This window comes from Loxodonta africana, chromosome 2 (genome assembly GCF_030014295.1).
Source record: "Loxodonta africana isolate mLoxAfr1 chromosome 2, mLoxAfr1.hap2, whole genome shotgun sequence".
Classification (NCBI taxonomy): domain Eukaryota; kingdom Metazoa; phylum Chordata; class Mammalia; order Proboscidea; family Elephantidae; genus Loxodonta; species Loxodonta africana.
In genome coordinates this window covers 85606203-85623881 of record NC_087343.1, presented here as the reverse complement: position 1 = coordinate 85623881, position 17679 = coordinate 85606203, and the positions used below count along the sequence as shown (strand labels likewise).

At 36.0% G+C, this 17679-nt stretch overlaps 1 protein-coding gene across 3 annotated transcripts in view; it reads right to left on the bottom strand.

Annotated features, from left to right (window-relative positions):
• Positions 1 to 17679, bottom strand: part of MSH3 (mutS homolog 3) — a 223320-nt gene that overhangs the window by 66787 nt on the left and 138854 nt on the right. For all 3 annotated transcript variants that reach the window (XM_023545593.2, XM_064273635.1, XM_003407981.4), the window contains exons 16-18: positions 17145 to 17209; positions 14670 to 14786; positions 3115 to 3222 (exon numbers count right to left, since the gene is read on the bottom strand). In XM_023545593.2, coding sequence (XP_023401361.1) covers positions 3115 to 3222; positions 14670 to 14786; positions 17145 to 17209 — 290 coding nt within the window. The remainder of the gene's footprint in view (positions 1 to 3114; positions 3223 to 14669; positions 14787 to 17144; positions 17210 to 17679) is intronic.

The following is a 17679-nucleotide window of genomic DNA, read 5'->3' as shown; positions in this document are numbered from 1 at the left end:
ATTGTTAGTGTCCTGAGATGCCTGCCAGAAGCAAATGTAACTATTTCAGAAGGAACAAAATATCAGATTATTTCTTCAAGTGCTTCTGCAAGTATAATGCCCAGAAGATAATCAAAAATAATCAGGCATTCAAGGAGATAGTACTATAAGAATGAAAATCAGCAGAAACAATAGACAATAGAAACAGACTCACAGGGACTCCATATGTTTGAATTGTCAGACACAGTCTTTAAAATAACTATCATTACCACACCCAAAGAGACAGAAGGCAAGATTGAGAATTGACACAAAACTAAAATTATTTTTTAAAAAAGAGTAAAATAATACGGGTATGATGAGTACTAACAACCCTTAAGTTCAGGTATTTTTACTAAAGATAAATTATATAATGCTTAATTCCTTCTGATTTTTAAGTAGTTAAGCATCTGTGAATAACACATACACATTAATAAAACATCAAAAGAACAAGAAGTCCCAGACTGAAAAATTTAGGACGGAATTTGCATATAGCAGTTGCTCTAAAAATGTTTGTTCATGTAATGAGAGACAGATGTAATGAGAGACTACGGTGTTGGTGAAGAATACTGAATATACTGTGGATTACCAAAAAGAACAAATCAGTCTCAGAAGAAAAACAACCAGAATGTTCCTCAGAAGTGAGGATGATGAGACTTTGACTCACTTATGTTGGACACATCCTCAGGAAAGATCAATCATTAGAAAAAGATATACTTAGAAGAGCGCCAATCAAATGAGGGAAACTCAGATGAACTGATACAACAGTCACAACAATGGACTTAAAAATACCAATGATCATAAAGACAGCACAGGGCCAGGCAACATTTCATTCTGTAATACAATGGTTAACTATGAGTCACAGTAGTCTCAGTGGCAGTTAACAACAACAAATGAGAGATATATTTTTTTCTCTTCAGATAAAGACTTTTTGCCAAAACTACATCTCAGTAAAAAGAAATTACTACAACTTGAAAATTTATTCCATTTATCAATTCATGACTTTAATACTCACAATTTTACATATGACTATCTGAAACTTAAATAAGGGTACAAAGCTAGTTAGTGGCAGAGCACAGACTGGAACCAGGACTTCTGACATTAAAGCCACAATCTGATCATTACACCAAACTGAAAATTATATATTAAATGACACATTATGTTAGTATATATGGATATAGTACACATATAGATATGAAAATTTCAATTTGTTGTAATGGAGGAAACCACATATCCATATACATGTCTTTTTTTCACTAACAGCAGCAGTACCAAATGACAGGAGGCCACCTGAAGAAGTATGTTGTTGTGTGCCACTGAGTCAAAGAAGTATACCAAAAAAAACCAAACTCGCTTCCACTAATTCCGACTCATAGCAACCCTATAGGACAGAGCAGAGCCGCCCCACAGAGTGTCCAAAGAGCACCCAGTAGATTCAAACTGCCGACCTTTTGGTTAGCAGCTGTAGCACTTAACCACTACGCCACCAGAGTTTCCCAAAGAAGTGTAAGCGGGGAAAATTAGGCATAAGTATTTTTCAGTAGGAAGAGCTCTATCTGAGCACACACTAAATGCACAGGCTGTAACCAATTCCCTGCTTAATTCCAAAACAGAACTCATTAGGAAAAGTTTGTTTCATAAACTCTGCGTATCCAGAAAAAGCTCCTAGTAAGACTGCACATACATAAGGGAGAAGTCAAATCAACTGAAGATAGATTCTCAGTCTTCCAGAACTTGACTGAACCAGAGTAAATTTATATACCTCATTTTTATATATGAAAGAGGATATGACTTTTTTCCATTTACTGCACTGTAAAGTTTTACCTCTAAAATGCCTACAGTTAATTAACAAATTATGCAAATCTATATTCAAATCCCTCTGGTATTAAAAGAAACTGAACAATAAATGAAAATGTGAAAAACCTATTTTAAACACAACTGTTATGTCTGACACCGTAGGTATACTCAACACATAAACGGACAACAAAGCAAAATGAAACAGTGAACTGTTTAAGGGCCCATTATTGGCACAGTCAACTCCTCCAACTCTCTTCCCACAAATAAATCAATGCTTAACATTAAACAAACTTCTTTATTAGCATCCACGATCTACTGTAAGGAGCCTGGTGGAGCAGTGGTTAAAGGGCTTGGCTGCTAACTGAAAGGTCAGTGGTTCAAATTCTCCTGTGGCTCCAGGGAGGAAACGGCCTAGTGGTCTGTTCCTGTAAAGATTACAGCCTAGGAAACCCTATGGGGCAGTTCTACTCTATCCTATAGGGTCTCTATTAGTTAGAATCAACTTGATGGCACACAACAATAACAACTACTAAGTACTCTGCTTCGTACAGAGGACATTCAAGCATGAAGAATATTTAGCACAAACTAGAGAGGAAACCATCATAGGAACAAAACATATCTACTAATGGACTCCATGTGCCATAGGCAGTGATAGGCAATTTCACTTATATATTGTCATTTTAGTTTTCATAATAAGCCAGTGAGCTAAATATTCTCTTACTTTTTTTTAAGCATATGATAAAACTGAGGCTTTGGGAAGACAAACGACTTCTCCAAAAGTTAGAGCTAAGGTTTAAAGTTAGGTCTGTTTGATACTGCCATCCTTTACGAAAAGAAGAGTAAACATGTTCACAGGCCAACAAAGAACAGTAGGATGTATCTGGGCTCCCAATAACAGGAACAGAAAAGATCCCAGAATATGCTTCCCTCCTCCCAGTCCTTTCTTGTCTAATCAAACTTTTATAATTATGAAGTTAAACATGTTAAAAGTGTTCCAGTGAAATCTAACAAATGAAAGCACTGCTTAAACTTTATAAAAATGTCACCACATAAATTTAAAATTGAAATATATAGCATTCACCTCCAGAGTTACACTAAACATCTTCTTTCACTGTGCTAAGTGATAGAGCATGTGAGAAAGAATTCATTTATTTTTAAATTAAGCTATCTTTACATAACATTGAGCTTTACCAAGAGCCCAATGTATTTGCATAATATTTACAATGAAAACACAAAAATTAATGGAATAATGCCATATGATCTAAATGACTGAAAAATGAGGGAAATAAAAAAATACATTACCTGCAGTAATTCCCTTGCTTAGCAACGTTGGCCAGTGAGAAAATGCAGTCAATAGTTGCTAGGTGATAAACTGCATTACACAAGGAGTGATAGTGTTCATTGAAATTCCTACAGAAGTAAGAACAACAACACATAGGTGATGAAATTGATTTTTTAGACCTATAAAGGCTATAAAACAAATAATCACTTTATGAGCTAATATAAAACATAAAATAATTAGGCACACCTACCAGTTAAGGGAGATAGAAATTATATTGAACTTCCTTTCTTTTTAATAACTTGATTACTGAGCCTTCTTTTTATTTTGTTTGAGGTAGAATTATATATATTTAAAACAGCTCCTATACAAAGATGTCTACTATTGTTACCATATTACATACACATTTCACCTCAGCATAACATTTCAACTTAGACATAACACCAATGTAGCAATAATTTTTATTTAACTTAAAGAACATCATGACCTGCTCTGATGGGTCAGCTTCTCTTCACGCTTTCCTTCATGGCATCATCCATACCTGGAATACCAGTTTCAATATCTTTCTCTCCCACTGAACTGGAAGCTTCTCGAAGGCAGAGTCAATGTCTGTGTGATTTACCAACCACTGTAACACTAGCATCTAGCCCCAAACCTTGGCATAGGGTAGATACTGTAATAAATATTTTTGAACACAAACAAGAAAAAGGCATTTTTCCTACTTTCCTTATCTTATTAATAATATGGATAGAAATTAAATTTTAGATTTCCTTTAAAAAAGATAGTGATTATTGCCTAAAATCTTTCTCTAATTAAAACTATAATAGTTGATGATCTAAAAGCTTAAAAGACTCTTTATTAAAAGACAATCAGGGAAAATATAGGAATGCATTCAGATGTTTTTCCTTTTCTTTTCTACTTCTTTTTGTTTTCTTGCAAAAGTTATCCCATTATTTCATATCATAGCATTTTATTGTAATGTGTATAAATACTGTATAAACTGTTGACATCTGTATACAGAAACCAATGGTGGGTGTTTGAAATGTACATAATTATACTACCAGGCATCAGAATTTGAGGAAGATTCATTAACAGTCTTTAATATGCTGATGACATGACCCTGCTTGCTGAAAGTAAAGAGGAATTGAAGCATTTACTGATGAAGATCAAATACTGCAGCCTTCAGTTGGAATTACACCTCAACATAAAGAAAACAAAAATCCTCACAACTGAACGAAGAAGCAACATCATGATAAATGCAGAAAGACTGAAGTTGTCAAGGACTGCATTTTACTTGGATCCACAATCAATGCCCATGGAAGCAGCAGTCAAGAAATCAAATCATTTACTGTTGTTGTTAGGTGCCATCGAGTCAGTTCCGACTTATAGCAACCCTATGCACTACAGAACAAAACACTGCCTGGTCCTGCGCCATCCTTACAATCGTTGTTATGCTTGAGCTCATTGTTGCAGCCACTGTCAATCCACCTCGTTGAGGGTCTTCCTCCTTTCCGCTGACCCTGTACTCTGCCAAGCATGATGTCCTTTTTAAGGGACTGATCCTTCCTGACAACATGTCCAAAGTATGTAAGACACAGTCTCACCATCCTTGCCTCTAAGGAGCATTCTGGTTGCACTTCCTCCAAGACATATTTGTTCATTCTTTTGGCAGTCCACGGTATATTCAATACTCTTCGCCAACACCACAATTCAAAGGTGTCAATTCTTCTTTGGTCTTCCTTATATATTGTCCAGCTTTCACATGCACATGATGCAACTGAAAATACCATGGCTTGGGTCAGGCGCACCTTAGTCTTCAGGGTGACATCTTTGCTCTTCAACACTTTGAAGAGGTCCTTTGAAGCAGATTTACCCAATGCAATGCGTCTTTTGATTTCTTGACTGCTGCTTCCACGGCTGTTGATTGTGGATCCAATAAAATGAAATCCTTCACAACTTCAGTCTTTTCTCCGTTTATCATGCTGTTGCTCATTGGTCCAGTTGTGAGGATTTTTGTTTTCTTTACGTTGAGGCACAATCCATACTGAAATCTGTGTTCTTTGATCTTCATTAGTAAGTGCTTCAAGCCGTCCTCACTTTCAGCAAGCAAGATCGTGTCATCTGCATAACATAGGTTGTTCATGAGTCTTCCTCCAATCCTGATGCCCCATTCTTCTTCATATAGTCCAGCTTCTCGTGTTAGTTGTTCAGCATACAGATTAAATAGGTATGGTGAAAGAATACAACCCTGATGCACACCTTTCCTGCCTTTAAACCAATCAGTGCCCCCTTATTCTGTCCGAACAACCACCTCTTGATCTATGTAAAGGTTTCTCATGAGCACAATTAAGTGTTCTGGAATTCCCATTCTTTGCAATGTTATCCATAGTTTGTTATGATCCACACAGTCGAATGCCTCTGCATAGTCAATAAAACACAAGTAAACATCCTTCTGGTATTCTCTGCCTTCAGCCAGGATCCATCTGACATCAGCAATGATATCCCTGGTTTCATGTCCTCTTCTGAAACTGGCCTGAATTTCTGGCAGTTCCCTGTTGATACACTGCTGCAGCTGTTTTTGAATAATCTTCAGCAAAATTTTGCTTGTGTGTGATATTAATGATATTGTTCCATAATTTCCACATTTGGTTGGATTATCTTTCTTGGGAATAGGCATAAATATGGATCTCTTCCAGTCAGCTGGCCAGGAAGCTGTCTTCTGTATTTCTTAGCATAGATGAGTGAGCATCTCCAGCGCTGCATCTGTTTGTTGAAACGTCTCAATTGATATTCCATCAATTCCTGGAGCCTTGTTTTTCGCCAATGCCTTCAGAGCAGCTTGGACTTCTTCCTTCAGTACCATGGGTTCCTGGTCATATGCTACCTCTTGAAATGGTTGAACATTGACTAATTCTTTTTGGTATAATGACTCTGTGTATTCCTTCCATCTTCTTTTGATGCTTCCTGTGTCGTTTAATATTTTCTCCATGGAATCCTTCACTACTGCAATTTGAGGCTTAAATTTTTTCTTCAGTTCTTTCAGACTGAGAAACATCGAGTGTGTTCTTTCCCTTTGGTTTCCCATCTCCAGCTCTTTGCACATGTCATTATAATACTTTACTTTGTCTTCTTGAGACACCCTTTGAAATCTTCAGTTCTTTTACTTCATCAATTCTTCCTTTTGCTTTAGCTGCTCGATGCTCAAGAGCAAGTTTCAGAGTCTCCTCTGACATCCATCTTGGTCTTTTCTTTCTTTCTTGTCTTTTCAGTGACCTCTTGCTTTCTTTGTGTATGATGTCCTTGATGTCAATCCACAACTCATCTGGTCTTTGGTCACTAGTGTTCAATGCATCAAATCTATTCTTCAGATGGTCTCTGACTTCAGGTGGGATATACTCAAGGTTATATTTTCGCTCTTGTGGACTTGCTCTGATTTTCTTCAGTTTCAGCTTGAACTTGCATATGAGCAATTGATGATCTGTTCCACAGTTGGCCCCTGGCCTTGTTGTGACTGATAATATTGAGCTTTTCCATCATCCTTCCACAAATGTAGTCAATTTGATTTCTGTGTTTTCCATCTGGCGAGGTCCACATGTCTAGTCACCGTTTATGTTGGTGAAAGAAGGTATTTGCAATGAAGAAGTCATCAGTCTTGCAAAATTCTATCATTCAATCTCTGGCATTGTTTCTATCACCAAGGCCATAATTTCCAACTACCGATCCTTCTTCTTTGTTTCCAACTTTCACATTTCAATCGCCAGTAATTATCAATGCATCTTGATTGTATGTTCGATCAATTTCAGACTGCAGCGGCTGATAAAAATCTTCTATTTCTTCATCTCTGGCCCTAGTGGTTGGTGCATAAACTTGAATAATAGTTGTATTAACTGGTCTTCCTTGTAGGCATATGGATATTATCCTATCACTGACAGCGCTGTACTTCAGGATAGATCTTGAAACATTCTTTTTGAATGTTTACTGCATTGGGTAAATCCGCTGCAAAAGACCTCTTTAAAGTATTAAAAAGCAAAGATGTCACTTTGAAGACTAAAGTGCACCTGACCCAAGCCATGGTATTTTCAATCACCTCATGTGCATGGGAAAGCTGGGCAATGAACAAGGAAGATCAAAGAAGAATTGATGCATTTGAATTATGGTGTTGGCAAAGAATACTGAATATACCATGGACTGCCAGAAGAACAAACAAATCTGTCTTGGAAGAAGCAGTCAGATGCTCCTTAGACATGAGGATGGTGAGACTTCATCTCAGGTACTGTGGACATGTTATCAGGAAGGACAAGTCCCTGGAGAAGGACACCATGCTTCATAAAGCACAAGGTTAGCAAAAAAGAAGACCCTCAAGGAGATGGATTGACACAGTGGCTGCAACAATGGACTCAAGCAAAGCAACGATTATGAAGATAATGCAGGACCAAGCAATGTTTCGTTCTGTTATACGTAGGGTCAATACAAGTAGGAACCGACTCAATGACACCTAACAACAACATAATACAAAAAAGGATAACCCAACCACAAACAAAAAAATACAAAAAAGGATACACGATATAATTCTAAAAAATTTCCAATATTATCATTTTAGGAAAAGAGAAAATATGTAACTGAGCCAAAATCCTTTCAGTAATTTGAAGATGGTTTGTTCAATTTCATTTTGAAACATTTTAAGAAAATGTAGGTGGTGATAACTTATAAATTCTTCAAAGACTGGAAAATTTATTTCCAACTAATTTAAATGTAAATAAGAACAAGAGAAAAGCTGAAGGAGAAACAAACACTAACCAAAGACTATGAAAAAGGCACCTATATTATTTCTTTAAAACCACCTTCAAGGTAGGTCTTCATTACCTAAGTATTAAAAATAAATTTAGAGAGATAAAGAAATTAGCATAAGGTCACACAGCTATTAAACAGCAAAGCCTGGATTCAAACTATGCTCTTTATATCAGCCTGCCTCACACTGCAATTTTATGGACTCCTACTGACATCTTATTTCTGTACCTACATAGAAATAAAACAAATTGATTGTTTTTTGCTTAAAATCATCTTGTAGCTCAGGCGTCCTTGTTAAGAAGATTCAAATAAAGAGACAAGAGGTGTCACACTGAGTGCCTCTCAAAAAATATTTATTATAATATGGGTTTCAGAAACTTCTAGATTTAGTCTGTTCACTTCTTAAATCCAAATGTTTGAAGGGTTTACTAACCTAAAAACGGATATCGAGATTAAGCTACTGTGACAATCAATCATTTCTACATTGTCACTGTTTTTGGTTTTTTAAAAACTGCAATTTCTGCTTTACCTAGTATTATTAAAATAAGGTATTATGCAAATAACTTTTTCAGATACCTGAAACTTAACACTTTAAGTACCCAGCTTTATTTCATGTTAAATATCTGTGAATTAAAAAATATATTCAGAGTACATTTTATACTACTTTGAGTTGAGAGCACAATGAATATAATTGACTTATTTCTCATTTAATTGAAGTTCATCAAAACAAATAACATGAATGCTAATAACAGAATTAAAATCTGTGGAAAACCATAAACACAAAGGAGATGGGCCTACAGTTGCCACCTTAAAAATGCTTCCTAGGTATTTTTTGTTATTGTTGTTGTTTTATTGTGGTAAGTACATATGTGTTAGTGTGTGTATGCATACACATATATATGGAGAGAGACTCAAAATGTTAATTATTTCTAGACGGTGAGATTACTGGTGATTTAGTTTCTTTTACTTTGTTAATACATCATTTCAAAAGTTTCTATAATGTCCATATATTATTTTTATTATAAGAAAAATATATTAGAAGTTTTTATTTAAAAAATATATATATACTGGCTACAATTTTGCTAGAGATTTTGTAGTTAGAGCCCCCACTTGAGAACAGCATTGACTGTTATGCATACTATTTATTAAAGTGCCAGATGGTGTGAATATGATGTCATTTTAAAAAATGATTCACCTCAATGAACTCAACATCAGAAGACTGAATACCAGCCACATAAGTGTATTTATCTCTTACTGAGGTACCTGCTGTTGTGCATTAGTCATATTATTTTTGATCAAAATGTTGCAAGAAATTAAGGCTGTAAAAGCTCTGTGAATGGAAACCCTTCTCAAAAAACATGTCATTTCTTTTGTGTTCTAGAAGAGGGGCTCTGAATAAATATTGAATAATTTTCTCCATTGCAAATTCTTCAAAAACTGAATTATAATATCTCTATTAAAAGTGTGGTTCAACTATTTCAGAAACGGATTCTCAAATGAAAAGTAATTTTTCTTCATTAACTTCATTTAGCAGCATAATTTTTTTTTTTTAACGGTAACTTTGCTGACGATCCTAATAGTTTTAGAACCAAGTGTCTTAATCTGCTTCCATGGACCCGGTAATATCTTTTGGCCAGAGATTAAATTATAGTGCTTAGATTTCATCCTCAAATTGACTGGTGGTTTAGTGATAAAGTTGTATGTTGTTATGATATAATCCTGGCTGCAATGGTTAAGCACTTGGCTGTTAACCAAAAGGTTGGAGGTTTAAAGCTACCCAGCTGCTCTGTGGGAGACCCACTCCCGTAAAGATTATTGTTGTTGTTGTTAGGTACTGCCAAATCAGTTCCGACTCATAGTGACCTTATGTACGACAGAATGAAAAATTGCCTGGTCCTGTGCCATCCGCACAATCATTGTTATGCTTGAGCCCATTGCTGCAGCCACCGTATCAATCTCTCTTGTTGAAGGTCTTCTCTTTTGCTGACCCTCTACTCTAGCAAGCATGATGTCCTTCTCCCGGGACTGGTCCCTCCGGATAACATATCCAAAGTATGTAAGATGAAGTCTCGTCACCCACACTTTTAAGGAGCATTCTGGCTGTACCTCTTCCAAGACATATTTGTTCGTTTTTATGACAGTCCATGGTATATTTAATATTCTTCACCAATACCACAAATCAAACGCATCGATTCTTCTTTAGTGTTCCTTAATCATTGTCCAGCTTTTCCATGCATATGAGGTGACTGAAAATACCAAGTCTTGTGTCAGGCATGCCTTAGTCCTCAAAGTGACATCTTTGCTTTTGAATACTTTAAAGAGGTCCTTTGCAAAAAATCTGCCCAATGCAATATATCATTTGATTTCTTGACTTCTGCTTCCATGGGCGTTGATTGTGGATCCAAGTAAAATGAAATTCTTGACAACTTCAATATTTTCTCCATTTATCATGATGTTGCTTATTGATCCAGTTGTGAGGATCTTTGTTTTCTTGTGTTGAGACTACTGAAGACTGTAGTCTTTGATCTTCATGAGTAAGTGCTTCAAGTCCTCTTCACTTTCAGCAAGCAAGGTTGTGTTATCTGCATATCACAGGTTGCTAACTAGTCTTCCTCTAATCCTGTTAACGTGTTCTTCATGTAATCCACCTTCTAGGATTAATTGCTCAGAAACAGAGTGAACAAGTACAGTGAAAAGATACAACCCTGACAGACACCTTTCCTGATTTTAAACCACATGGTATTCCCTTAAGGAGCTCTGGTGATGCAATGGTTAAAGTGATCTACTACTAGCCAAAAGGTCAGTGGTTCGAAACCATCAACGGCTTTGTGGGAGAAAGATATGCAGTCTTCTTCTGTAGAGATTTACAGCCTTGGAAACCCTATGGAGTCACTATGAGGTGGAATCGACTTGATGGCAATGGGCTTGGTTTGGGTTTTGGGGTATCCCCTTGTTCTGTTTGAGCAACTACCTCTTGGTCTATGTACAGGTTCCTAACGAGGACAATTAAGTGTTCTGGAATTCCCATTCTTCACAATGTTATTCAAAATTTGTTATGATCCACACAGTTGAATGCCTTTGCATAGCCAATAAAACACAGGTAAACATCTTCCTGGTGTTCTTGGCTTAGAGCCAAGATTCATCTTACACTAGAAATGATATCCCTCATTTCACGTCTTCTGAATCCAGCTTGGATTTCTGGCAGTTTCCTGTTGACGTAAAGATTAGAGCCTAGAAAACTCTATGGGGCAGTTCTACTCTGACATATGTGGTTGCTGTGAGTCAAAATCAACTCAACAGCACGTAGCAACAACATCATCAGATCATTACCTGTGTTATCCATTTGTCAGCTTATCATTTTTCCAGGAATGGATATCTTTTGGAAATTTGGCAAGGTAAAGTAAGCGGACAATCACCAAGAGGTCAAACAAGCTTCTTTAAGAGTTGTGATGATGCTTATGGTTTATGATAAAATTTCTCCTTTAATTTGCATGTCTTATTTGTATCATTGACAGGAGGAAGGACATTGCTGCCCATAAAAAATAATTACTTATCCCTCCCTGCTTTTTTTTTTTTTTTTAACTGAAATGGGAACCACTGAGAGCAACGCTTCTCATTATCATGCCAGAAATTATAGAATCAGGAGGGTAAATTACCTCCAACCCCACACTACTAGGTAGTGACAAATTAGGGTGTTGGTGGCCTGGATGGGAGCTGAGAAGGACGGAATGAGAGTAAGAAAAACTGACCATTTGTTAGTGCCAAAAGTGCTTTGACACTCATATCCAGAGAGGCAAGGGCAGATATACATATAATGAATACATATCTGAATAGACATTTCTCTAAAGATACAGAAATGGCCAGTAATTACACTAATGATATATAAGTATATACAATCATTAAAAATATAAAAGTTGTATGCCTGCATGTATGTGGGTATAAGAATACACAAAATTTTATCATATTTTAATATTTTTTACATCCTTTACCTAGCAATATATCATGAGTATCACATTCTTGGGCAATGTCATTTTTAATGTTAGCTAACTCTTGTTAGATTGTTGTAGTTAGGTACTGTGGAGTCAGCCCCGACAAACAGCAATCCTATGCATAACAGAATAAAATGCTGACCGGTCCTGCCCCATCCAGCTAACTCTTAAAAAAAAAACTCTTACCAACTCTCAAATACAGCAAAGAGATGATATGATGAAAGCAGAGTACCACTGGATTAATTTGGTAGTTGGGCCCAGTTAGAAGGCTGATGCAGAAAGAATGGTAATTGCTGGAAAAAGTGGATACTTGAAGAGAAAAAGAGAATGGGCAAAAAAAAATCAAAGACAAAAAAGAAAATCAGGAATTTAGAGATAGACAAAAAGACAAAAGGGAAGAAAGAATCAAGGATAATGCCAAGGATTTTAGACTGGGAGACTAGAGCTTTCTTTTGTCTAAAAATAAGAGAGAGAGAACATAACCCAAATCTACAAAATCGTGAATGTTATGAAAAGAGTGAACGTGGAATAACCTCATCAAAACCCAAGACTCTAGAATGTGGCCCTTGAAGGTTAAAAGGAGTAATTTTGGTCCAATTTTCATGTTCTCAGTCATATTACTAAGGAAGAAGCCAGGAGAACTGAGAGACACAAGGACCCTGAACACCTTTATAATCACAAATGGAAACTGAGTTAGAAAAGGAACAGAATACAGCCAACTTCCAATTCTTGATTCAGGAGTCTGAGTCAGGATTATTTGAAAAGATTTAGGGTAAGTAAGTTGAAATCTGTTTCTGATCCTATAACTCAATACTTCCTGGACAAGAAGAGATTGGTACCTACTTACTACCTTTTGGAGCCCTGGTAGCACAGCGGTTATAAGCTCTGCTGCTTAGCAAAAGACTGGCAGTTTAAATCCACGAGCCACTCCTTGGAAATCCTATGGGGCAGTTTTACCCTGTCCTATAGTATTTTTTTTTTATAGTATCGCTATGAGTTGGAATCAACTTGACAGCAACAGGTCTGGTTTTGGTTTACTACCTTTTAAAACTCCCACATAGTATCTATTTTTTTTCTTGTTTTTAATTGTTAGGTTGTTTACTTGAAATGGAACTAAAGTTTCCTGAAGACTTCACTGAATATTTACTGTTAAGTTGTTAAAGACAGAGACTAACAGTGAGATTTCTGTGTAGAATGATGCCTAGGGACTCATCTTGGGCACACAACCCACCACCAGATGGCCTGGATTGAATCTTGGCTCATTCCTTATCCTTCTCATGGACAACGTATTTCATGTTTTTGCATCTCACTTTATTCATTTGCAAATTGGGGATAATAATACTTGTCTCACAGGGCTCTTGAGAGGAATAATGAGTTCATATACATATATATAAAGTACTTGGACCAGTGGTAGGCCGGAGCAGGCTCCAACAGACTTACTGAAGTCAACCGTGTACATACATCTCTTCCCAATTCCAGTTCAGCGACATGTTAAATCAAAAACCAAATCCATTGCCAACGAATTGACTCCGACTCATGGCGACCCTACAGTAGAACTGCTCCATACGTTTCCAAGGCTGTAAACCTTTATGGAAGCAGATTGCCACATCTGTCTCCCATGGGGCGCCTGGTAGGTTTGAACTGCTGACCTTTAGGTTAAAACAGCGTTTTAACCACTGTGTCACCAAGCTCCTTAGTGACATGTTAGAAGCTGAAAATTGGCCACAGAAATCAGCAAACACTATGGTTTTCCCAGAAAGCTGGTTGTTAGCCATTTACCAGCACATCACTGACTTAGACCACAGTATGAGTTCAAAATGTTTACAATTGTTACTACTAGTGTTCATGATGTGATTATTATAGGCATTATTCAAATGATTAGTCTTCATTCCTCTAGCACAAACCTGTCAATATGAACACATGCCTATTCACAGATCCAGAACTTGAGACATTCTTTGAGGTGACAGCAAAGCCTCTCAAAAAAAAAAAAAAAACCATTTCCCATGTTATAATAACAAAAAATGTGGGAGGGCTACTCTAGATTCAAGTAGGCTAAGGAAACATAATAACCAAATACAATGCATGAAACTTGATAAGACCTCTGAGTTAAAAAATGGGGCGAAGGCATTTGAGGAAATTTATTCTTAAACTAACTTTTCTTAGGTGTGATAATGATAAAAAGATTAAGGAGTAGAATGTCCTTATCTTTAGAAGAGGTATGCTTAAGTATTTAGGGGTGAAGTATCATGATGTCTAAAACTTACTTTAAAAAGCTTCAGGAAAACAAAAGTATATGAAAGAGAGAGAACAAATGTAGAAATGCTCAATAAATCTAGGTGAGGAGTGTATGGGTATTCATTTCAACTTTCCCAAAAACTGAAAATTTTTCAAAATAAAAAGTTAGGGGAAAAATACCCAGGACATAAAAATAAGAAGAAAAAATTTAAATGGAGATAATAAAAACAAAACAACTAATCCATACTTGTCTGCATCTCAAAGAGATGTTAAGCCTCTGGATAAGAAACAAAACAAAACGCCAGGGTGAAATTTCAAGAAGTGAGTCTACTTAAACATCCTTAGCAACAAAACACTAGGATAGTAACAATAAAGCATATTTGATCTCTCACCAAAGACTAAGGTGAGCTTACATTTCACTGGATTAAAAATAAAATCAGAGAGCACATGTACTCAACTATGTTATAGCAGGTTGCAAGCAGTAATCTCTTCTTTTTGATGGAAAGATTTTCTGGTCTAATTCTCATAGCAAAAAAGTCAGATTATATTTTTCATTGTCAACTCACTCTAGAAAACCTAGCCATTCAGTGCTGCAGTCAAGGACTAGTTGCTCCCGGAGCTGATTCAGGTGTCGGTAGTTTTCTACAATAAAAGGAGAGTGAAAGCGGCTCACAGCTTTTGTGCTAGAAGAAGGGGAAAAACAGAAATAGGAAGTCAAGGTTACTAAGAAATCAGTAATGCCATCACTTTAGAAAATTATTTATTTATTATTCTCTGAAGAACCTTGAAAATAAATACCTGTAAATAGAGACCATTCTTTAATTATGGTCCAGAATTCTATTGATTCTAAAGATCTTTGCCGTAAATAAAATACTTGTAGCTCATATGACTTTGTTCAGAAAGCTTTGTAAACGCATTTCAAATAATATCCACATGGCAAAGTCAGAGTTTAGAATTTTTACTTCATAAGCAGGAAGTTTTTTTTCTTTAAATTACACTAAATGAAAATGCTTTAAAAAAAAAAAAGATCAGAATATGGCAAAATAAAGTCTGACAGATGGGAGGTGGATACACTGATGAAGTTCATATTATTCTTTATATTTTATACTTGCCTTTATGATTGAAATATTTCTATTAGAAAATGAAAGATACAAAGTATTACAATGAACAGCAATGCATTAATTCAGGAGGCAATCAAAGAGGAAGAAGCTCGTCATAACCTAACCGTAGTTTCACAGTAGCCTTGGATAGGAAGAGATACCACCTGCACCTCTTCTGGGCTTCAGTATAAGCTCTACTGTCTTCTTCATCAAGAAGTCATAGAGGACAATGGGGAACATGTGGGTCCCCAGCCAGAGAATTTGGGCAAAGGCTCTGACTCTGCAACACTATTACCATTTATGGGACTTGGGAAAAATAACTGACCTCTAAACATTCCTTTCCTCATCTATAAAATGGGGATAATAATAGTATTGATGCCATAGGTACTGTTGAGAGGATCAAGACAGACAGTGCTTAGACGGTACTTAGCGGAGTACCTATGTTGGGAGTTGTTTTGTGGTAGTCATTCTTACCCTTGCTGATGTCATTATTATAATGAGGTCTTAAAGAGGAAAAGGTCAGTGTTGAGTGATAGGCAGGTGATGACAGAGTGAACCTTGACCTTTTGTTTGCACCTTCACTCCTGTAATATACCGTCACAACTGCCTTTATATGTCAAGTCACTGGATTAGGGGGTGAGCCTTTCATGTTCAAGATTCGGCTGCTTGTCAAGGTCCTGGTAGCCAAACAACAAATCAAGAATCCCAAGGAACCTTCTCCAAACCACCTTATTTGTTCATTCAGTTTTCATTACTGAATGTTAAAAAGATGTTAGCACTGATTTATATCTTGCTTGTTGCTTTTAAATTATGTCATCTAGACTTCTATGCAACCATATTTATCATAGTTTTCTCTTTTACCAAAACTCATCTGGTGAGACATTTCAGTTATTGTTCTAGATCAACTAAAATGATTTTTAGTAATTTCTCTTCACAAAGCATATTTCCATTCATCACCTGTAGTACAGAAGAACAATAAAGAATGCCTGCATACGGAGAAAACAGTATCTCCTAAATTCAGTAACACTCAAATCTAAAGTATCTATACCTCTGGAAGCACAGGGGGAAAAAAGGATGGTATTAGAGCTAAACAAATTCATGCTAATGCCTTCAACATCTTTTGCTAGTAGCAGTGGATAATAGTTTCCTTTTTAAATTAAAATAAATTAATAATCATTCATATATCATGTCAAGATTTTCCTTCATCCTTAACGCAGAGTTCCGTAACACCTTCACCAGCTTTAGTCCTTCTTCTACATTAGGCAAATGCTAACATTCTCACCTCGAACTTATGAATAACAGTAGTCACACATATTCCACAAAGAGCATAACTCACAGGGGTCTATACTTCTCTCATACCATCTTGGGGATTAGTGTCTGACCAAGGAGAAAAGACAGAGTCTCGATGTGGTTCTCTAATTTTGTTTTTGGTAACTTCACTTCATCAATTCATGATATAACTTCCGAAAAAGAAGATGCAAAAAACCATTATAACTACATGCCATGGAAAGCATTAATAGAGAAATCCAGAGCTCAGTGAGGTAGAAAATGAAATTTCAGCTTCTTAAAAGAAATGTCAGGCACAGCATTCATCAAAAAGTTCAAGCAACCAAATTAATCTTGTAATCGAAGGTTCCTCGCTTTTTTTTTTTCATGTGCTTGAAGTGTACACTGAGCTATTAAGAATAAAACACTAATTTACAAAACAAGAAAACAAATATATGAAAATAAGAGACCCTTTTACAAACATTTTAAAATCAATGATAAAAATAGTTAAAAACAGTGATCTCTTTGGCTAAAAAATTTTGTAAGAAAATTAAAAGGGAAGAATAAACTGCTTGTAACTTCAAGAATGTGACCATTATGAGTGCAGTAGCACACAGGTATACAGACATTATTATAACTTATGTTAATAAGAAAAAAAAGTATTTTTCAACCTACCTTCCAACCTTAACCCAATCAGTTGGTATACAAGATAGAGCAGAATTCTTAACTTCAATCATAAACTAAAATAAATACAAACAGATATTTCAATGATTAACTATTTGACGTTCTCATTTTCCTTTTTTTTTTTAATGTTATAATAGCTCTTAACCACTATGCCACCAGGGTTTCCTATAACAGTTCAGTAAATATAAATTTGAAACATTCAAAAAATCCCCTATTGTTCTTGGGGGAGTTTGTATGTCTATACAGCCAGATATTATTAATTTGAATTTCAATACTTGGGACACAATATGATTTATAATGAGCAAAACATTTGTAATAAGGGATGTAATTTGGAGCTTTAATGTTTATAGTGTTGTTATATGCATAATATGGATGATTTTTTTCCTTAATGACTGCTTTCATTTATTAATATCCACTTATTTAAGAATTCTATTACTCAGGTAAGGAGTCACTAAGAGGCACAAACAGCTAAGCACTCATCTACTGGCCAAAAGGTTGGTGGCTGGAACCCACTCAGAGGTGCCTT